This window comes from Rhincodon typus, chromosome 10 (genome assembly GCF_021869965.1).
Source record: "Rhincodon typus isolate 14 chromosome 10, sRhiTyp1.1, whole genome shotgun sequence".
Classification (NCBI taxonomy): domain Eukaryota; kingdom Metazoa; phylum Chordata; class Chondrichthyes; order Orectolobiformes; family Rhincodontidae; genus Rhincodon; species Rhincodon typus.
Window position 1 is genome coordinate 42367339 of NC_063341.1, and position 23147 is coordinate 42390485.

At 39.9% G+C, this 23147-nt stretch overlaps 2 protein-coding genes across 3 annotated transcripts in view; one reads left to right on the forward strand and one right to left on the reverse strand.

Moving 5' to 3' along the window:
* agbl4 (AGBL carboxypeptidase 4) overlaps positions 1-14069 on the reverse strand; it is a 690087-nt gene extending 676018 nt beyond the window's left edge. Inside the window, exon 1 of the mRNA XM_048602285.1 lies at positions 14034-14069. Within this exon, the coding sequence (XP_048458242.1) occupies positions 14034-14058 (25 nt within the window). The 5' untranslated portion in view covers positions 14059-14069. The remainder of the gene's footprint in view (positions 1-14033) is intronic.
* Positions 14070-14438: 369 nt separating this feature from the next.
* elavl4 (ELAV like neuron-specific RNA binding protein 4) overlaps positions 14439-23147 on the forward strand; it is a 140571-nt gene continuing 131862 nt past the window's right edge. For both annotated transcript variants that reach the window (XM_048602279.1, XM_048602281.1), the window contains exon 1: positions 14439-14653. In XM_048602279.1, the coding sequence (XP_048458236.1) occupies positions 14612-14653 (42 nt within the window). In that variant the 5' untranslated portion in view covers positions 14439-14611. The remainder of the gene's footprint in view (positions 14654-23147) is intronic.

The window sequence follows — 23147 nt, forward strand, 5'->3', positions numbered from 1 at the left end:
GGTGCTGAAAAAAAATTGGCATGCTGTTAAAACTCTCAGTTTCCACTCATTAGGACAGAAAAAAGAATACAAATCTCAAAAGGTAGGAGGGTGCTCACTGGTTCGTGAATGGATTCTGATTGGTAGAAGCATTGAAGAATGCACCAGGGAACAGCTGACATCAAGCTTTTGTTTAAATTCAAACTAACAAAGTCAACTCTGACTGTTCATAGTATTGGCATGGGGAACATACCTGGGAATGACTGTGTCTCACCAAGTCTTTGTGCTGTTGATTCAGGGGGAAAACATATCCATATGTTCCTTCCATTTGCAAGAGACAGGACCCTGCACATGAAGAGATGGTGAGCCTCCTCAGGAAGTGGTGGATGAGGGCACAGTAACAACATTTAAAAGATACTTTGGTAAGTACATCAAGAGCAAAGGTTTGGAGGGATATGGGCCAGGAGCAGGCAGGTGGGACTAGTTTAGTTCGGGATTATGTTCGGCATGGACTGGTTGGACCAAAGGGTCTGTTTTCATGCTGTATGACTCTATGTGGCTCTAGCACACGTAAACGAGCCTGTCTGATTATCTTAAATTGGTTTCTAGTCTTATGCTTAGCACAATTGGGATGTTTAGCAAGTAATGTCCAATCACAGCTAATGCAGAACACTATATTCTGAACTTTGCAAGCAATTTTATATAATTCCTGACTCTGGAAATTTCCAGTTTTGGAATGGAATATTGTCAACCCAATTTAATTATTTAAGAAGGGAAAGGAGGGTGAAAACAGGTAACTGCACAACCATTAGTTCAACACCAATCATGCAAAAACTTTGAGAATCTTTCAAAGGCAGAACTCTGGATTCTCACAGTGGGGGCCAGAAACAGAAATTGGGACAGCTTATGGGTCTTGAACTCGCTCCTGGGAAAACAGAAATGAATCTGGAGTTCCACAGGAGCAACTCTTTTTTTTTCTTTTACCCAAAGGGGGCTCAGCACTAATGCTTATATTTTCCCCAAATTATCTGTGGCTGTGTGTATGTATAGTGACACAGTAAAAAGACATCATTGTGCACAACTTTATTCTATATTTTCCACCACCAGGAAAACATCCATGTGGCTAATGAAACATTAGGGGCCACTCTTTATTGTGGTGGAAACAGGTTTGGCAGCCAATCAGCAGCTAACGGAGCTACTGGTTGCCTGAACTGAAATTGGCTATTGAAGACTCAGCAAACTCTGAACTGCATTTTCCATTTCAGGATAGCTGAAGAACTGGAAATCAGGTCTCGGTAGCCCCTCTTTTGTACATCGAACTGGGAGTAGTAAGGAAAAGGAAGGAAAGCAGACTTTACTTCTGGAGTATGTAAGGAGTCCCACAACACAGATCTGGATAGAAATCACTGCCATTGTGAGTGGAAGAGGAATCATGAAAAAAGACACTGAATCTATAGAAAAGATCAATGACCTCATAAGCTCTAACAAATAGTGTGTTACTCCCAAACATCAGGATAGGCATCTGAGTATTTACCCTCCAAAAAATAAACACACACCAGCTGAGGAAATTCAAACCACATTTTGCTCATGAACATGGGAAGGGTGTGTGCCAAGCCACTCACTGACATATCAGAATAGTGAAGGGGCAATAGTGCTGCTATGGACTTGGCATTACTGAAACATGTATGCTTTAATGAATTGGAGTTGCTGCCAATGGCAATAGAAGATCCCCATACCATGTTTTCTTTGATCCTTGCAAGAGAAGTGGACACAGAATATCCATCAGAGCGTCCAAAAGAAAGTTTCTTTAATGCTCCTTATCTGGAGCATTGCAGGAACAAATTAATGCTAATGCAAATATTAAAAACTAATCCTCTTGTTAAGAAAGTAGTTGAAATGACTGATGAATACTGATCATTATCTTATGACAGCTGTAATTTAAATTGGGAGACAGTTGAATCCTAACTGTATAGGGTTAGATCAGCCTCTTCAGAAATACTTAGTGTTACACACTGCAGCTCAGGAAAGCTAAAATAGCCTTGGAAAATGTTCAGTACCAATTCATCATAATATTAAACTATTGATGTTGTTCCATAAACAGAGCTTGTTTTCTCTGAGTTTAGAAGGTTGAGAGAATATTTCTTGATTAATAGTTTAAAACAATTTTGAAAATGGTAACTGCAGTTATTTGGTTATTTCCTCAGGTGCCCTTTAAATCTAGATCAGAGGGCACAACCTTAAAAAAAAAAGGCATCTAGGAGCAAAATCAAATTGCACTTTCCACAGAAAGGATATCTGGAATATTTCCACCAAAAAAGTTATGGATAATGGATCAAAGGAAATTAGCAGAATTTTGTTTAAAACAAGGCAGAGATATGTAGATCAAAAGACAGGTAAATGAAAATTAGATCAACCATGATCTAATAGAATGGTGAAACGGATATTAGGAACTCAATGGTGCAATTTTATTCCTATTATCCACAACTAGATTTTTTTTGAAAAACATTGTACACTAAATACACTGCAGGTTTATACATTTCAAACTTGCAGGTGAAATTTGTTGTTTCACACTATTAATGCAAGAGATGGAACAATTAAAGTTTTTCCCACTTTTTTGTTTACACCAGGATATGACCTGCTACTTCCTACCATTGCAAAATTATAAAATGTTTCGTATCATACACTTTCCTGTTACCATGGTAATTAAGCCTCAGATCCAACAAGACTGTTTCAGTAGAAAACATCTTTTCTTCTCACTCAAAGTATCACAAACCAAGCTCAATTGTTGTGAACGCCACCCCATAATTTTGAAACATATTGGCAAGGTAGTTCAGATAAGCCATAGAAAACAGAAGAAAATAAATAGCATGGAAGCACAAGAGATGTTCCCTGAAGTTTAATGTTAAGATGTGCTGAGATTTTCTGTTGTTGATTCCATTTTAAAGTTTACAATAATTTTTTTCCCCATGAGAAATCCATTGGAAGTTGTCAGATCGTTGTTAATAATATTGTAATTCCAACCAACCCTAATTTAAATATGATAATCTCAGTTTAATACTCTTGAGTAACTAAGCGCCATTTTAAATTGCATAAGTATCAGAGCCATTCATACAATTTATAAACCTTACCCTGTAAATGAAGGCTGAGACTTCAGGATTTGGGAACATCAGTAGGCTATTTAGCCCTTTGAACATCAAAGGGAGGTAACATCATCACATGCTACCAGGCACTTGAATTCCAAACATGATCAATGATCTTCATTCAAAAGATTTGAACTGGGGCTCTGCTCCCCACCAAATATATACAAATTTTATTAACAATACCATTTTTGCAGGGTGAAACCAGGAACATCCTGTAAAGACCACATTATTTTAGTTTATTTTGAATTGTGGACCAAAATGGGAAAAGGACTGTTTTTAAAGCAAGGAATGTGAAAGAAGATGTTGAACTTTTAAATACAATTTAGCTACTGAAACTTGTTGCGAGTTGTATTTATGCTGTGCTTTGTTTCAGCAGTGGGAAAAGATGTTTGAGATGCAACAACACCATGCACATGTGTTCAGGGGCTAAACATTATCAGCATGACAACTCTGATCATCTCCTAGGCAGGTGGACATCTTGTGCATGACCAATATAGAGGCAAAAGGCCAACAGACCACAGGAAGACAGCATCTCTCCTTCCTCATAGGAAAGTAAAAGAACTGAAAGTTGCTAGCTATTCTGTCCCACCATTTGCTATAAATTGTGACCTCTAACCAATGACTGAGACCGAACAATTAGAGTGTCAACGGACCTGCATCTTCAGTAAATAACAGGAAGGACTTGGAAATAAGACGACCGAAGATTAAAAGTTTTGGAAGGACAAAAAGAACCATATCAACGAATCCTGTGGACTGTTGATATTGAATGTGCTCCACTAATGTTTATTTCTCCACCCATAATATCTATGTTTGTTTATCTGTGACTGCCTGCATGTGTGTGTAGGGGTTTAAGCAGAGTTGGTGTTTACATTAGTAGAGTTAAGTTAATTGATATTGGTTTGCCAATGGTTAGAACTGATTTATAATAAATAATCTTTACATACAGAAACCTGGTCAATGTTTTCTGTTAACCCAAGTTCACCAGTTAGGAAAATTGGGAGCTTTCAGTAATTAAATTATATCTTTAGCATTGTGACAATTTAGGGGATTGGCGAAACTCAAGCATCAGTGTATTTTCCTAGTGGATCGTGACCAGCATTCCCACTAATTTTTTTTTCTTCTGCACAGACCTCAAAGATCCATGCGCAGGCATTGGCTTCTGGGGCTGCATGTCAAAGCTGTAAATGGCATTAGCATACCAAAAATACGCAGACTCTTAGAGCAGGAATGTTGATCATGACAGAGGCCCAAACATTCTAAATTTTCCATAGCAATGTCTGAAAAAATTAGACATTACAGCATGTCCCTTTAAGCAGAGGTTGTGTGCATAGTGCATCTATGTCAACTGATTTCATAGGACACTAATGAATAAGGCATAAAGAGTTTATCAAAAACACAAACTAAAATATGCATTATAGTTTTGACTCACACCTTGGGTTATGCTGCTCCACAAATAAGTGGCTGGACTGTCAAGTCAACATTTAATTTTCATTCCTAGTTTTTTTTTGCAAGCAATGTAGATAAATGATAGTGTAGACAGTGATAAATGAAAATATTTGAGAGATTAATCGTGAAAGAATTATAAGCCAAATCCACGGCAAACTTACAGCTAAGTCCAAGTTGTGTCAAATTTTTTGGACGATTTTTCACCACAAGGCATAGTGACACATCTCAACATATCTTACCAAACTCTCCTCATTAACTGCCTACCTGTCCTCATGGTTTCTGTCAAGTCCTATGTCCACTTCATCCTGCCACATGCCATTCCCGGATCAAATCACGACTTAGCAGATATACCAGAATTCACCAGCATTCCTGTGCCTGTGCCATCATTGAAAGCTCATTTATACACCAGTACAAGCATTGTGGGTCTGAAGCTGCCCTGCACGGTTGTTAAAATTTGCCCCAGGCCCAGCAGATGAGGGAGACGAGCACCCCTCTTTCCTTCTGGATTCCTGGAGTTCCTGCTGAACATGTTAGTGCAAAGGCAACGGTCAAAAGAACAGCAAAAGAAGAAGAGTCCAGAGACGCAGCCTGGTATAGTCCACAAGCTGGGTACATATCCCCCCGAGTCCTTGCAGCAGCATTACTCATCCAGTGCACATCAAAATGAGCAATGAGGTGCAGAAGACTTCTGTAAATGGATTAAAGATGCACCACAACAATTCTTAGAGGCTGGTACACATGAGATGCCATTAGCTGTGGGCACCTAGGGGAAGCAAAGTAGTTAGCACTGCTGCCACACACCGCCAGGGACCCAGATTCAAATCCACCCTTCGGCAACTGTCTGTGAGGAGTTTCCACAATCTTCCCGTGTCTGCATGAGTTTCCGCGATGTGCTCTGGTTTCCTCCCACAGTCCAAAGATATGCAAGTTAGATGGATTGGCCATGCTAGATTGCTCACAGTGTTCAGGGACATATAGGTTAAGTGTATTAGCCATGGGGTTACAGGGCAAGGGTAGGGGGATGAGTCTGAGCGGGATGCTCTTCCGAAGGTCAGTGTGGACTTGTTGAGCTGAATGGCTTGTTTCCACACTGTAGGGATTCAATGGAGTTGCACACAACACCAAGATGGGCCTTGTCCCACTTGGAGCTCAATCATGCCACACATTGCTATGCCCCACGTTACTCTGACCCCTATAGGGTTCTACCCGTAATTCTCAGCTTTTGATTTCCGGGAACAATAGCTACCATGTTATATAAATGCATGCCATAGTAATGAATGATGAATAACAAGATTGGCGATATCATATCGCAATGTTAATTACTAATAAACAAAATGTTTTCCAAAGGCATTTTTTGCCATATTTCTGTACCTGCTTTCTTTGTTTCAATTTTTCAGATACATTTAGAGGTGTAAAACCAACAAATTCTATGACATCCTAACACACATGTTATCTGTCCTGTTATGACACTCAGAGCACGTATGCTCAGCAGTATACTGTTTAAAGTTCTGTCCTTCATTCTCCACTCCAAATCCCCCAGTCCTGAAATCTACTATTCAGAAACACCAATTGGTCAGAAATGTGTTGAGTAGACCCAAGCAAATAAAACTTGCTACCTCCCAATTCAGATCAGATCCAGCCTTTCCATCCTGTCACGGCTACAATAAGTTAATACTTTCAGCACTCAGACTCAGATGGTTGCCACCTTGCTTATCAATAAATGTGGTGACATCACTTCAGCCATTCTCATAACCAGCAAGGTGGTCAGCAGCAGAGAAGGATCCATTCAATTTTCCAGCCTGCATATATTTGAGTGTCAAACAGGAGTCAGGTCACTTGGCCAGCTATATCTAGCATCTCCTTGAACAAAGCACCCCAATCTCCATGTCCTCCTTGTACTAATGCTTTCACATCCAGTTGCAACACCATCACCTTCTCAACAGCTGTCTTCACTAAAACATCCAGCTCAGAAAATACTAAGTAGGATTAGACCTATGCTGTGCTTGTCTCTAAAGTAGGGAGGACAAATACACTCAGAACAATGGCTTGCAAAACTCTCCACAGCAGGCACTTCCAGCTCTTGGAGGACAACAGCTGCCATTCCCATTTCATCAGTTAATCATTCAGACAATTCCACACTGATCAAACTGCACAAACTGTTTCGTAATAGGCCTTGCAAAATGTTCACTTACCAACATTGCAAAAACTAACTTAAGGTGATCATCAGGTCACCAAGCTTGGTAACATCTGGGCAGATAGACTGGAAAATAATACAGACTCAGGGTATCCAGAATCTTTCAAATGCACAACTCCAGAAAGCCAAATAACTGATTGTGACATCACTGCCTTTAAGTAACTCTAGTGAAACTGCTATCATCCGAATTACCCGTTATTCTTATTAGCATTGCCAGTAATTTAAGCCTTGCCCAACTTGAACGACCTACTTCTCTGTTGTCATCAGCATGATTTTATTATAGTATTTTAGGAGTGGAAACACATAAGACACAATATTTGGAGAAGTAAAACAATTATAGTCAGAGTCACATAGCATGGAAATGGGCCCTTTAGTCCAATTCATCCAGACCAACCGTGCATACCAATCTGACTAATCACATTTGTCAGCATTTGGCCCATATCCATCTAAACCCTTGCTATTCATATACCCATCTAGATGCCTTTTAAATATTGTAATTATACCTGTCTCCACCATCTCCCCAGGCAGCTTGTTCTACATAAGTACAAACCTCTCCGTGTACATGATACCCCTCAGGACCTTTTTAAATCTTTTCCCTCTCACCTTAAACCCTACATCCTCTACTTTTGGACACTTTAACGCTCCAAAAAAGATCTTGGCTATTCACTCTACCCATGCCATTCATGATACTATACACCTCTAGAAGGTTGCCTCTCAGTTTCCAATGATCGAGGGAAGAAAAGCTCCAATCTATTCAGCCTCTCCGTATAGCTCAAACCCTCCATACCCAGCAATATTCTTGTATATCTTTCCTGCACCCTCTCAAGTTTAACAACATCATTCCACAGAAGAATCATAGATCATACATCATAGAATCCCTAGTGTGGAAACAGGCCCTTCTGCCCAGCAAGTCCACACCGACCCTCACAGCATCCCACCCAGACACATTCCCCTATAACCCACCTAATCTACACATCCCTAAACACTACGGGCAATTTAGCTTGGCCAATCCACCTAGCTTGCACATCTTTGCACTGTGGGAAGAAACCGGAGCACCCGGAGGAAACACACACAGACACGGGGAGAATGTACAAACTCCACACAGACAGTCGCCAGACGGTGGAATTGAACCCGGGTCCCTGGTGCTGTGAGGCAGCAGTGCTAACCACTGAGCCATGGTGCTGCCCTGAAAACAATCAGAAACGTATGCTGTATTCCAAAAATAGCCTCACCAATGTCTTTCAAAGCCACAACATAATATTGAACATAGGAGTTAGGAGGTTAAGACCAATAAAGGCAAACATGCCAAATGCCTTCTTCACCACCCTGCTTACCTTTAACTCCACTTTCAACAAACTACGCACTTGCACCCATAGATCTCTTTGTTCAGTAACACTCCCCAAGGCCCTACCATTAACAGTATAGGTCCTGCCCTGCTTTGCCTTGTCAAAATGTAACGCTTCACATTTATCCAAATTAAACTCTATCTGCCTCTTCTCAGCCTATTGGCCCATATGATCTCCAAATCAATCTTGTTCATTGTCTACTACACCGCCTACTTTGGTGTCATTTGCAAACTTAATAACCATACCTCCTATATTCACATCCAAATCATTTACATAAAATGGTGAACCAGCACTGATCCTTGTGGCACACCACTGGTCACAAGCCTCCAGTCAAAAAAAAACAAACAAACAAACAAACAAACAATCTCCACCACCACCCTCTGTTTCCTACCTTCTAGCCAATTCTGTATCCAATTGGCCAGCTCTCCTGGATCCCATGTGATCTAAACTTACTAACTAGTCTACCATGCAGTACCTTGTCGAACGCTTTGCTGAAGTCCACATAGATAATGTCTCCGCTCCGCCTACAGTAACCTTCTTTGTCACATCTTCAAAAAACTCAATCAAGTTTGCGAGACATGACTTCCCACACACAAAGCCATTTTGACTATTCCTAACCATTCCTTCCCTTTCCAAATGCTTGTAAATCCTGTCCCTCAGAATCCCTCCAGTAACTTACCCACGACTGACATAAGTCTCACTGGTCTATAGTTCCCTGGCTTTTCCTCCCAGCCGTTCTCAAATAATGGCACCACATTAGACAACCTCCAGCCTTCCAGCACCTCACCTGTGGCTATCGATGATACAAATATCTCAGCAAGGATCCCAGAAATCTCCTTCCTAGCTTCCCACAAAGTTCTGGGAAAACTTCTTCAGGTCCTGGGAATTTATCAACCTTTGTGTGTTTTAAGATCTCCTGCACCTCATCTTCTGTAATATGAACTCTTTTCAAGACATCACTATTTACTTTCTCCAAGTTCCCCAGCTTCAATTCTTGGTGCATTTCACTGTTTTGTGTTTCAGGTATATATTTATACCTACCATATTTTCTGCTTTACACACTTCTGGTTTAACATACCAGAAAAGATCTGGTCCTGAGTATTCTAGACTGCAAAGGTTATAGTGAATGGAATTACTTTTAATCTGCTAACACAGTTAAGAAAAGACTATGAAATGATGGTATCACTTATCTGTTTAACTTCCATCAACTATTAGTGGCCCATCAATTGTTGCTAGCCAATGCCACGTCTATCTGCCCTACCAACATACAAGCAGGTTCTGGCAAAACTATAAATGGGATATTTTCTCTTTCTGAGCTCATGTACTCCAAATTCCATGCAAACAATACACATCATAATCACCAAATACAGGTTTCAGGTCAACTTGAACCTTTGAAGGAACCAAAATCATATCATAACAGAAAATACTAACAACTAATTTGAAGCAGAACTTGGTGACATGCAATCTGGATTTATACTTGGAGCAGAAACAAATCAGGCAACATTTAACACAAAAATAATCTTCAATTAATACGAGAGGTGAAAACAACTTTGATATCTCCTTCACAAACTATTAAAAAGTTTTCAATCATGTTTATTGCCAGAAAATAATAAACGTGTAGCCGGGATGTGACATTGATAGTAAATACGAGATTTATCCCAAACTTATATTGGGACCAATTAGTGAATATCAGACAAGAAGATATGTTTCAAATGTAAAGTGGATTAGAACAAGGTAATACATGGTGAATGGTAGGACCTTAGGAAGCACTGAGGATTACAGGGACCTTGGTGTTCATGTCCAACAGTCCTTTAAAGGTATTGGGACGGGTAGATAAAGTAATAATGACGAGGTTTGTTGAGGTGTACAATAAGGAGGTAATGTTGAAACTATATAAAATAAAATGTTGGCTAGGTCACAGCTAGAGTATTATTTGAATTCCAGAACTGTAAACAATAGGAGGGGATGTAATGCTATGGAGAGGGTACAGAGGAGATTTACCAGGATGATGCCTAGGCTGAACAGTTTCATTTAAGAAGAGAGATCAGATTGTCAGAGATTGCTTTCCTTGGTGCACAGGAGATTGAAGGGGAACATGATTGAGATGTGTAAAATGAGGGGCATAAACAGGGTATGTCAGAATACATTTTTACTGACAACGGGCACAAATTCAAGTTAAGAACAGGTAGCTTAGAGGGGATGTGAGGAATTTTTTTTTCACGCAGAGGGTGGTAGGAATCCAGAATTCACTGCCTGCAAGGATGGCGGAGTCAGAAACCCTCATAATATTGAAGTAGTATTTAGGTGTGTACTTGTGATGCCAAGGTATACAAGGTTATGAATTAAATGCTACGAAATGGGATTAGAATAGTTAGAAGGTTATTTTTGACCAGTGCAGACTCAATGAGTCAAAGTGCCTTTTTTTCCCCACACTGTAGGCCTCTATGGCTCTAAGACCAGGCTGAATACTTTTGGCAACAGTATACAATCTGTACACAACAAATATTCAGAAAATTGAATGCATTTCCAGGGACAAAAATTGGAGGCAAGAACATGAAATTTCCAATACGCTGAGGATACAATTCCACTTGCAGAATCAGACGTGGCCCTTTGGCAATCGAGAGCTAGAAGTTTAGAATATGAACAGTAAAAAAATAAACACAATGATACAAGCAATGAGAGGAAACTAGCACGAAGATTGACGTGGGTGATTTATATTGGAACAAATACATACAAAGATACAAAGAACAAGGAATAGTACAGCACAGGAACAGGCCTGTGATGACACATGATGCCTTTCTAAACTAAAACCTTTTGGCCTCTACACAGTTTGTATCCCTCTATCCACTGCTAACTCACTTATCTGTCAAGATACCTCCTAAACATTGCTATTGCATCACCAGCTCTGTCAGCACATTCCATGCAGTTACCACCCTCTGTGTAAAAAATTTGCCTCTCATATCTCCTTTAAACTTTTCCCTTTTTACCTTAAGCCTACATCTACTAGTATTTGAAATTTCTACTCTGGGAAAAAAAACGACTCCAACTACCTATGTTATCCATGCCTCCCAATTTTATAAACTTCTATTGGGTCGCACCTCAGCCTCCAATGCTCGAATGAAAACAAACCAAGTTTGTCCAATATCCTGGCAAACATTTTCTGTACTCTCTTCAAAGCCTCCACATCCTTCTGTTCATGTGGCAACCAGAACCATATGCAATGTTCCAAATGTGATCTATGTAAAGCTCTACACAGGTAAAACATGACTTGCCAAGTTTTATATTCTATGCCCTGACTGATGAAGGCAAGCATGCCATAAGCCTTCTTGACCATCTTATTCACTTGTGATATCATTTCAGGGAACTGTAGACCTGTACATCTAGATCTCTTTGTGTGTTAATGCTTCAAAGGGTTCTGCTACTTAATGCATACTTCCCTCTTGCATTAGACCTTCCAAAAGGCATCACTTCACATTTGTCCAGAATAAATTCTGTCTGATATTTCTCCACCCAAGTCTCTGGACTATCTATATCCTGCTTGTATCATGTGGCAATTATCCTCATTATCTGCAGCTCCATCGATCTTAGTTTCTTCCGTAAACTTACCAATCAGACTACTTACATACTCTTTCAAATAATTTATATGTACATTACAAACAACAGGGGTCCCAGCACTGATCCTTGCGGAACACCACTGGTCACAGATTTCCAGTTAGAAAAAAAATTATTCCACTACTATCCTCTGTCTTCTATGATCAAGCCAGTTCTGTATCCACCTTACCAGCTCACTGGTGGATGCTATGTGACTTTACCTTCGCTATCAGCCTGACATGAGACCATGTTAAAATCTATGTAGACAACATCTACCACCCTGCCCTCAATCATCTTTGTCACTTCTTCAAAAACTGAATCAAGTTTGTGAGACAGCACATCCCCGCACAAAATCATGCTGCCTATCACTAATAAGTTCACATTTTTTCAAAATATTTGTCTATTTAGGATAAATAATAACAGAAGATGGCAAATGTAATGCCAAATTTGGAAGAGAATAAAGATAGCTGGAAGTAATCGTGCGAAAATGAAAGATGTGTCAACAAGAAAAATCAAGATTGTAACAAGGTAAAAACTCATAACATTCTACTTTCAATTGTGCTTCAGAAATGTTGACCATAAGTAAAGACAAGTGGAAGAAATTAGAAATGTGATATATCATAAAAATTCCACCATGAGATAAAGAAGTACTTAAAATTACAAAGCCAAGAAAAAATCACGAAAAGTGACATCCAAATAAATAGACATCAGTATTTCCATCATTTGATCACAAGGCCAGAGATCTTTTCTATAGGTCAAATTGAACAGCAGTGGAAAAAGGGGTTTACCTATATGTAATAGGATACAGATATCACAATGTGCTTGCGTGCATGCAATCTACAACAGATGTGCAGGAATGGCACAAGAGAACAGTGGCTTACCATGACAGCAAATCTCCTTGCAGAATGAGGTACAAGCCGCAGCAGGGAACAAGCAACTTTTTAGTCCAGCATAATTATACTCAATGCTGACTTTTTAAATCTCAATCTATTAATACCCATTTTCATTACCTGTGCTAGCTGCTTATCCAAGGATTTATAAAGCAGTGTTTATTTTTAACTGCAGTGTTTAGTAAAATGTTACGTTGATCAGATGATGTTGGTACTGGTGGACACCATTTTTTCTTCAATATCAAACGTCCACATCAAGTAGAGCTTCCTCTATTCTGCTGCAGCTTCAGGAGAATGCACTTAACTGAAAGAGTACTCCTTTCCATTTCCCACACTAGTCATCCCAGGACTATCCACATGAGAGTGCTAAATAGCACTTAGCTTTGTGTTGCAGGCACAGGCATCACATTCAACCAGGTAGGGCAGCTAAAATTCTTCACATACTTGTACTTCATTACTATTTCAGGACAGTTTGCATATTAACTGCTTTGACTTTTCCAGTAATTTGACGCTAAGCTAAGCAGAGGATCCAATGTGAATGATAAATGAAATGATATCAAAATTCTATTATAAAATAAGGATCCAGATACATACTCAGAGCCTAGCTCTGTCATTAAGAAACTTCAAACTTAAAAGAATACTACCAAATCACTTAGTTATTTGTACGTTATTCAGTTTCACTTGTTAATCAAAGTATTGTACTCCACAATAAAATCAAAGTAGAATAAACTGGGAAATCCCAAATGTTCTTTACACAAGCATTCTTCTACGTGCAAAATGGAGCAAACTATCTACTGCAGTATGCTTGAGGCATGACTGTTCAAAAGTTAAAAAACAAACGTAAAGCACACAATGCCACCCATGATGTTACAAACATGTTTACAAATGTGTTTACCTTGGTATTTGAAAAATTGTTTTTTTTATCAGTTATAATAATAGGTTGACACGAAACTTAGTCCCAGACTGAGGTTCATCATTGTTAGAATACAATAGGGGCAATTAATCAAGGATGTGTATGTATGTTTTATATATATATATATATAGAAATGTTGGTGAAGAAGGAGTTAAATTGTGAATAGAAACGTGCATCTTTCAACGTCAGAACAAAGCGCAATTTTTTTAAAAAGCATACAATTTATCTACATTTAGTGCCATTCATTTTATTAAACAATATTAACATTCTGGCGTGACGTTGGGAGATATTCTGATTTTTCACTTAGCATAAATTAAGCCAATTTATATATTAAGGCAGGGCTACAGAGCAAGAATTTAAGCATTGCAGCACAGCCGCAGAGTACCCATCGCACACTGTGTTAAACGTTTTGACAATGGTCTGATATCCAAACTCTTTTCCAAAGTCTGCGAAAAGCTATTACGGATCATTTCACCCATGCAAAAATATTACAGCACCCAAAATTAGCAAATCGAAACAAGCAATATTACACACCAGAATCATTTCTCTTGTCCGCCATTTTAATCCCAGAATTCCTACATTTATTCAGCCCCAACGCTGAGTTGGTTACCGTGGTTACTGACTGACAGACAGATAGATAGACAGGCAGACACACAGTGCAGTGGGAGTCAGGGGAGGGTACGAATAGGTGATCGCGTGCGCCAGAGCAGATAGAACAGGTGGCCGTTAAATAAAAATACCCGCGACTCGATCTCGTGCCTGTACCCCTGATTACGTTGACCCGGTCTCAGCGGCTTGTTCAGGTGCGAGCTGGCTTCAATTCTTGTTCAAGTAGGCAGCAGTTCCTGAGACTTCATACACTGGTTGTTGAGAATCAGTAGTCTGAAGGAAAAAAAGAAGGCATATTTCAATTTGTTAACAATTTTTTGGACGCAGCTGTATGTAACGATCATAAAGCAGAAACAAAAATGAGTGGTCCTGGGGGAGTTTAGTGTGCATTTCCTACTGCGACACTGTTGCAAAAAGCATTGCAGTTTGAATGATTGACGGCTGATGTAGCGTCTTGTGGCGGCTTTTGTTACATTCGTTGATGCCTGAGCAGTTTCGCATGCATGTACGCCAAGATAGGGGGGAGGATGCGTTTAAAAACTCAGGTATATTACAGCTACATATCTTTAGATGTGGTAATTTCAGATTTCACGTTAAAACAAGATAGATGTGGCTTGTGAGATAATTTGTGCCTATTCGAAGTTTGAAGCCTCAATGGTCCAAAATCGCAGCGCAAAGGATAGATAAATTGTTTAAAGCGATGGGGTTGGGGGGGAATAATTGGCATATTTGCAAACAGATCGAAAAGCAATGATGACACTTTGAAAGCAAACACGCTGAAACTGACTTTTTGAACTATTTAACTCAACTACTCCATTGGAGAGCGCCTGTAAACAAGTCGTTTATAGTATCTAGTTTCAATTTTTAATAGATTACAATCTGAAGTAATTTACAAGTCAAATCTACAGGTTTTGAGATGGCATGAAGGCCTTAATTTTATGTTGTATTAAATATTTTGTGTATTCAAATGAACAGAAGAATTTGGAAAATAAATACTTTTTCTGAAGGAATGTTATACTGAATTCTGCCAGTTCCTTTTACCACATAACTTATTCGTTTACGAATTTGTTTAAAACACATTTGCACCCAGGGTTATTGTAGAATTTATTTTTACATAATGAATATTTCTTTTGAAAAAAGTTTCCACATGTTAACATGAAAGTACAGATATTCCCAGAATATGTCCAAGATTTTTTTAGACCAACTTACTAAACAAGCCATCTGTTCTTGATTTTGTGCAATATGAGGAAGTTAATTAATAGACTCGTGCAGATCTTTTTGGAAACAGTGACCACAGCCTGATAGCAGTCTTATATTGGGGTTGAAAGTGAAGTCGTCCAATCCAAAAGTAGAGTCCTAAATCTAAACAGAGGAAACTAAAGAGGTACAATGGGTGAGCTAGCTGCAATAGATTAGCACATTCATTGAAAGGTATAACAGTGAATAGACAAAGGCAAGTATTTAAGAAATGAATGCATGCATTGCTGGAGTTCATACATTCCATTCACAAAAGAATATGACTGGGAAAGTGGCCCAGTCAAAGTTAACATAAGAAATTAAGGATTATGTTAGAACCAAAGAGGAGTCATATAGTGCTGCTAGGGTGGAGGGAAAAAAAAGTAGCAAACCTGTCAATTGAGAGCAATTTAGGATTTGCTTAACAAGGCCTGAAAAATTAATTGAGGAGAAAAAAATACAGTATGAGAATAAACTTGCAAGAAGTATAAAAATGGAGCTTCTATATGTGTGTGTAACAAGAAAAAGATCAGTGAAGATAAATGTAGGCCCCTTAAGACTGAAAAGGGAGAGTAGATGACGGAGAACAAGGAAATGGCAGAGCAATTAAACAAATACTTTAGTGAAGTCTTTCCAGCAGAAGACATAAATAATTCACCAGAAATGTGCAGGAAGCATGGGGCCTTTTAGGAAGGAGGAATTGAAGGAGATTAGTGTTGTCCCTGTTATGGACACTTCAACCAGTTTCTATGTAAATTGATGCTACACCTGTGAGACTAACTAAAGGATCAGAGTTGGCTTGCAATTCAGCGCAATTTTATTCACAGAATGCACTAAAGACGCAAAAGAGGCCATATGGCTTCAGAAAGCACCCTGTTCTTTTGCAATTAAAGCATCTAATTCTTGCATCAATCATGGCATTAAGTCTTCGTTGCAATCCTTATCTAAATTTTTAAACTGGCTACCAGATGAGGACCAGATACTACCCGTGCAGTTAATCTTGGCCAAGCAGCTGTGCAGTCAGCTCTGATGAACTTGGTGAAGGTTAATCTCACATGTGGTCATCTTCTCTGTCTCTCCAGATGGTCTGATGTTTGCTGCTGTGCCAGGTGAAGTCTTCACTGAGGGAATGGCTGCCAGAGGTCTCCTCTTATCCCTCCATGCTGCATTCTTCCAGAATTTTTCTGGTTCTTATCCTCCAATCTCTATGCTTCAGATTGGGGTTCATGATACCGATCCATTTGAAAAGGAGCCATTCAACCAAAAACATTTGACACCCTGGTCCTAAGTCACAGGTTGGAATTAGTTAGCCTATCAACAGTGACAGTTACAAGTAAAATCATCTCCCAGGAACAGAAGTCCTTTTTAATTTTGAACTTCCCTCATATTTCCTCCTCTTACTAGTTCACACAGAAAAGGACCTAGCTTCTGTGTGATACTTTGTTTGTGGTTTGAGACAAAGAACTTCACGAGGAATTACAGTAGATAAAATCCATGCCTGCAAAATGCTCACAACTGCAATTACAGCAGAGTCAAAGGATCAGTAACAAGGGGGACATCATTTTAATGTGAAATGCAAAAACGTTTACGGGGAATTTGAGGAAACTTTTTTTCACCTAGAGGGTGCTGGGTATCTGGAATGCACCAGAATCTGGAAAGTACTTGAATGAGCAATTGAAATGTCATAATATTCAACTATGTGCCTAGTGATGGAAATTGGGACTAGTGTAGATTTAGTGTAGCTTTGGCAGTACAGACTTGATGAGCCGAAGGGCCAACTCTGTACGGTATGATTTCGGAGTCCCTCAACCAATTGATCTTCTAGGGTAAAGTCATCGCCAATGGAATCCCTGGTGTCATGCACCAGAGACGCTAGGGCTACCCTTGGCATCCATCCTCCGATGTTTCAAGGGCAAAACTCCTCTTATTACGTGGTAATGACAGGAACCCAGGACACTAGCGAATCTGCTCTCCACGCTCCAAAACACAAACCATCTTCATTTTTCAGGGCAAGTCCATCTTTATCCTGTGCACCTGCTTTGTGCTTGACCTGTCCTGGAAGTCCCATTGGGCCTGGCTGCTCAGAAGGTTGCCCATCCTCATTCCTGGCCGAGCCGTTCAGGCCCTGGATTATATTAATTTTTTAAAAGTGCTGATAAATCAGTGAGACTGAAAGCTGACCCTTAGGGCCTGACAATCTACATCTCAGGGTGCTGAAGGAGGTGGCCATAAAGGTAAAGAATGCATGGGTTGTCATCTTGTAAAATTCTGGAATGACCCCAGCTGATTCGAGTAACAAATGTAACCCGCCATTTTTTAAAAAGCGGAAGGGAGAAAACTGAATTACAGACCAGCTAATCTTATGTCAATAGATGGGAAAATACTGGATATCCTGATAAAGGATGTGATGACAAGCAAAATCAACATGAATTTATAAAAGAGAAATGACAGTTGACAAACCTGCAAGAGTTTTTCAGGTTGTAAAAGAATAGATAGGGAGAACCAGTAGATGTAATGTATTTGGATTTTCAGAAAGCATTTGATAAAGTCCCACAAAAGGTTATTGTGGGCAATCAAAGCACGTGGAAATGGGGGTAATATATTAGCATTAATTAAGAATAAGGTAGCAGGTAGGAAAACAGGAATAAATTGGTCTTTTTTGAAATGAAGTTGATGACAAATGGGGGAACTAAAGAAATCAGTGCTTGGGCCCCAGTTGTTCACAATATATATCAATTTGTATGTGGGAATTAAATATAATATTTACAAGTTTTCTGACAATGCAAATCTAAATGGGATTATGAGCATTCAAGACAATTTCAGTGAGTAAGCGTGGCAGATGCCGTATAACGCATAAAGTTACCCATTTTGTTAGAAAGCAAGAATGGTGGACTATTATTTAAAATGATAGATTGGGAGACTTTGATATACAAAGGAACCTCGGTGACCTTGTACACCAGTAATTGAAAGCAAGTATGCAGGGGAAGCAAGCAGCTAGGAAGGTAAATGGTATGTGGACCTTTGTTACAAGAGAAGGCTTGAGTACAGGAACGTGGATGTCTCACTGTAGCTATACAGGACATTGGTGTATTTACCTTGGAAAAAAATATACTTGCCACAGAGTGAATGCAAATTAGTTTTGTCATATGAGGAGAGATTGAGTCAACTAGCCCTGTATTCATTGGAATTCTGAAGAATCAGAGGGGATTTAGTTGAAGTGTATAGAATTCTGATGCTTGGATAGATTTTTCCAGAGATGAGTAGTACCCGACCAAGGGATCACATTCTCCAGATATGTGGTAGGCCACATCACACCAAGATAGGGAGAAATTTCTTATGAGTGCAGTGAACCTGTGGAAATCTTTACTACAGAAGGCTATGGAGGCCAAGTCAATGGACATCTTTAAGAAAGAAACAGATTTCAAGATACAAAAGGCATCAAGTAGTATGGGAGAGAGCGGGAGTACAGCATTGAATAGAGGATCAGCTATGATCATGTTGAGTGGCAGATCAGGTTCTGTGGGCCACTAACCTATTCCTATCTTACATATTTCAGTTACTTGATCTTATCCCAAATAAATAAACCACCAAAAGCTGAGATTTAGTGACAAATTGGTGAAAATTAAGAGTGAAAAGATTATCATTTGCCTTTTAAAGGATTTGGACCAGAACATTCTCAAGAAATTAAGATGTAAGCAATTGTTCACTATGAATTTTGGTACAAATGTGTTCCTTTGCATTATAATGCTAAATCTTTTGAAAATATACCTGCTCACTTGTACATAAATAAGGTGATAACTCAGTGGATTCTGATAGTCAGTTTGTTGCAGCGTGCAAATTTCTGCCAGAAGTGACAGCAGGCACAGAAGTTTTCTTCATTTACGAGCATGAAAGTGTAAAAATACACTCTGGACCCACTCCATTGTAACTATCACCCATGTCCAAGCAAAAAGCCTTGATATTTTCTGTGATCACTACCCATCTCTCCTAATATTTACTGTTTGAATCCCTTCAATCAAGTTGCAGCCCCTGCGTTAGCACTGAAAAGTGTCTTACTAAGTTTATAAATGACATTCTTTGTCTCCAATAGTTAAGTCATGACATCTTCCTAACATCGGCAGTGGAGAGAATTCTCAAATGCTTTATCAAGACTTTGCAGCAGAGCATTTGGAAAGCAGTGGCAGGATCAGACTGAGTCAGCATGGATTTATGAAGGCAAAATCATGCCTGACAAATCTGTTGAAATTCTATGAAGATGTAATGAGTAAATTTGACAAGGGAGAGCCAGACGATGGTATATTTTTCAAACGCTTTCTGAAAGTCCAAAGTCCCGCATTAGACATTATTATGCAAGATTAAAGCGCATGGGATTGGGGAAAGTGTATTGAAATTGATAGAAAACTGGTTTGCAGAGAGGAACAAAGAGTAGGAATTAATGCATCCTTTTCAAATTGGCAGGAAATAACTAGTAGGGTGCCACAGGGATCGGTACTGGGACCCCAGCTATTCACAATAAATGATTTGGATGAGGGAAGAAAATGTAACATCTCAAAGTTTGCAACTGATATCAAGTTGGGTGGGAGGGTGAATTGTGACAAGGATCTAGAAAACCTTCGGCATGATTGACAGGTTGGATGAGTGGGCAAATCAATGGCCGATGCAGTATAATTTCGAAAAGTGTGAGGTTATTCACTTCAAAAGCAAAAATAAGAAGGTGGATTACTACCTGAATGGCTGTAAATTAGGAGAGGGGAGTGTGCAGCAGGACCTGGTTGTCCTTGTGCACCACTTGCTGATGGTAAACATGCAGGTGCAGCAGGCCTTCATTGCGAGAGGTTGAGTACAGAAGCAGGGAAGTGTTGTTGCAGTTATACAGGGTCTTTGTGAGGCCACCCTTAGAATATTGTATGCAGGTTTGGTCTCCTTTTCTGACGAAGGATGTTCTTGATGTCGAGGGAGAAGGTTTACCAGGCTGATTCCAGGGATGGCAGGACTGACGTACGAGGAGAAATTGACTAGGTTAGGATAGTTTTTGCTGGAGTTGAGACAAATGGTGGGGGGGGGGTGCGGGGATCTTGTAGAGACTTAAAATTTCAATAGGACTAAACAGGATAGATGCAGGGAGGATGTTTCCAATGGTAGGTGTGTCCAGACCAGAGGTCACAGTCCGAGGATTTAGGATAGACCATTTAGGACAGGGATAAGGAGACATTTCTTCACCCAAAGAGTGGTGAGCCTGTGGAATTCATTACCACAGGAAGTAATTGCTGCCATAACATTGAATGTATTTCAAGAGGTGACTAGATATTCACTTGGGGTGAATGGAATCAAAGGTTATGGAGAGAAAGCAGGATTAGGCTTTTGAGTTGGACGATCAATCATGATCATGATGATTGGTGGAGCAGGCTTGAAGGGCCAAATGGCCTCCTCCTGCTCCTATGTTTTTTCTTTATTGCATAGCTCAATGTGACTACCTGAGTTGTTTCTATTCCTGTCTGCTCAATCACAGTTATGTTTATCATTTAATGATATTATTATGTTATCATTTAATGATATTAAATCGACAATGACACCGACTGACTGACCAACCAAAACAACAACACAGTATGCCCTAACACATTACATAGGGCAGTGAGGCCAATGTGTTAGGGCGTACTGTGGTGTTGTTTTGGTTGGTCGGTCGGTGTCGTTGTTGATGTCGAAGTCAATTTAGTAGCTGCCTGTGGATAAAAATGTGGGGATATCCATTCACAGCAAAGATTTTGTATAGGTGCTCTTCCTCTTTCCTTCACAGGAATCTTTGCTATGAATGGATATCCCCACAACTTTATCCACAGGTGCCTACTAAATAGATGACAATAACAACAACGACGACAACAACAATACACAGTATGCCCTAACACACCAGCCACACTGCCCTAAGTAAAGAACATATAAGAACCAACAATGAGACACCTAGGACCCACTAGGAATCATGGTAGCACACAGAATTCAACCCGCATTACAAACCCACACAGAACAAAACTGGAAATGACACTACTCACTATAAAGGGACCGGACAGTATAAATTCCAAGTGGAGTAGAACAACATCGCTTCACTCGGAGGCCTCACTGATAATGTTACCTAGCGGGGTGACGAAATGTCTGAACGAAAACAAGCCAGCTCAGTGAGCAAGTCAACACCTCACCCACAACCTGAGCTACAAATCTTTGCTAAAACTTTAAACCCAATACTTTTCTTGTTGGCCTTTCATTCACCATCTTCTGACTATTACATGATTGTGCCATTGTGTGCGCAAGATGTCTGGGACTCGGTGCATCTCTCATTCCCTGGCGCATGCACATTTTTCAGTGGTGGCTTGAAATCTGGAAGGCACAGTCCGAGTTTACAACAGCAGAGCTAGAAACCCTTCCTAACCTCCGGCACTTAATACATTTTCTCTAAATGAGTATAATTATGCTCATGCAATGATCCATCCTTTGGCCTATTCTCAAATGAGCCCATTGTGCCAGTATGCAAATTGGTGGGCGTGAGGCTTAAATTACCTGACATTGCATCTTCAGGAAGGCTGGCCATTTACCCCTTAAGTGATTGTGGTGTGTCCACATTTTCAGCACCTGGAAGTGAAGTATAACAGTAACCAACAACATTAAAATAGACCAACTAGTTATAATCACATTTGTGATTCAGGCCTTGCCACTCCCCAAGCCAAACTGTTCCACAACAGCTGCAACACCGCCATTTACCCAACCAGGTGGGCAATTTCCAGGCTTGGGCTGATGAGTGGCAAATAACGTTTGCACTACACAAGTGCCAGGCAATGACCATCTCCTGGAAGAGAGAATCTAACCATCATCCCTTGATATTCAATAGTATCACCATCGCTGAAATCCCCACTATCAACATCCTGGGTGTTAACATTGAACAGAACTGGTCTAATCTTGTATCACAACACTTGTATGATAAGATCATAGGCAAGGAATTTTGCAACAATTAACTCACCACCTGACTCCCCAGAGCCTGTCAACCATCTACAAGGGATAAATCAGAAGTATGAGGGAGTAATGTCAGTAACCTGGACAATACTCCAGAAGCTTGACACCATCCAGGACAAAATAACCCACTTGATTGAATGTCTGTGAATGTGGTTCCAGTCTGTCAAACACCTTAGTAGCAGCGCTGCAGAAATTCACCAGGACTTCTTAGACAGTATCTTCCAAATTCATGACCATCACCATCTAGAAGGTCAAGGGCAGCAGATACAAGGGAACACCACTACCTGCAAAATCCTCTCCAAGCCACTCAATGTGCAGACTTGGATGCATATCGTTGGTCCTTCACTATTGCTGGGTCAAAATCCTGGAATTCTCACTGTTGCATTATGAGTGTACCTACAACAAATAGACTGCAACAATTGAAGAAGGCAGCTTACCACCACCTTGCCAAGGGTAACTAGGAAGGGCAATGATGGCCAGTGGTGCCTATATCATGAGTGAATTTTGATTAAAAAAATTTTTAAAGAAGATTTTGGTTCTTTTATCAATCGCCTCTCAAATGGGAAGGAGAAATTCTTTCTGGGTCATTTCAACAATATCACCCTTTATCCTTTGAGTTCCTTCCTTCTCAAATGGAGAAAATGAGTGAGATCAGTGAAATTGTCAATTCCACTTGGCATCAGAGATGCTGCCTTCTTCCTCCAGAGTGTATAGGGGTCAAAGTAATGTGAAGTTGGCAAGATGTGTGACAGAATTGGTCATACAGCGTGGCAAGAGTCTTGTTAGGCAGTGGTGAGATGTCAGTTG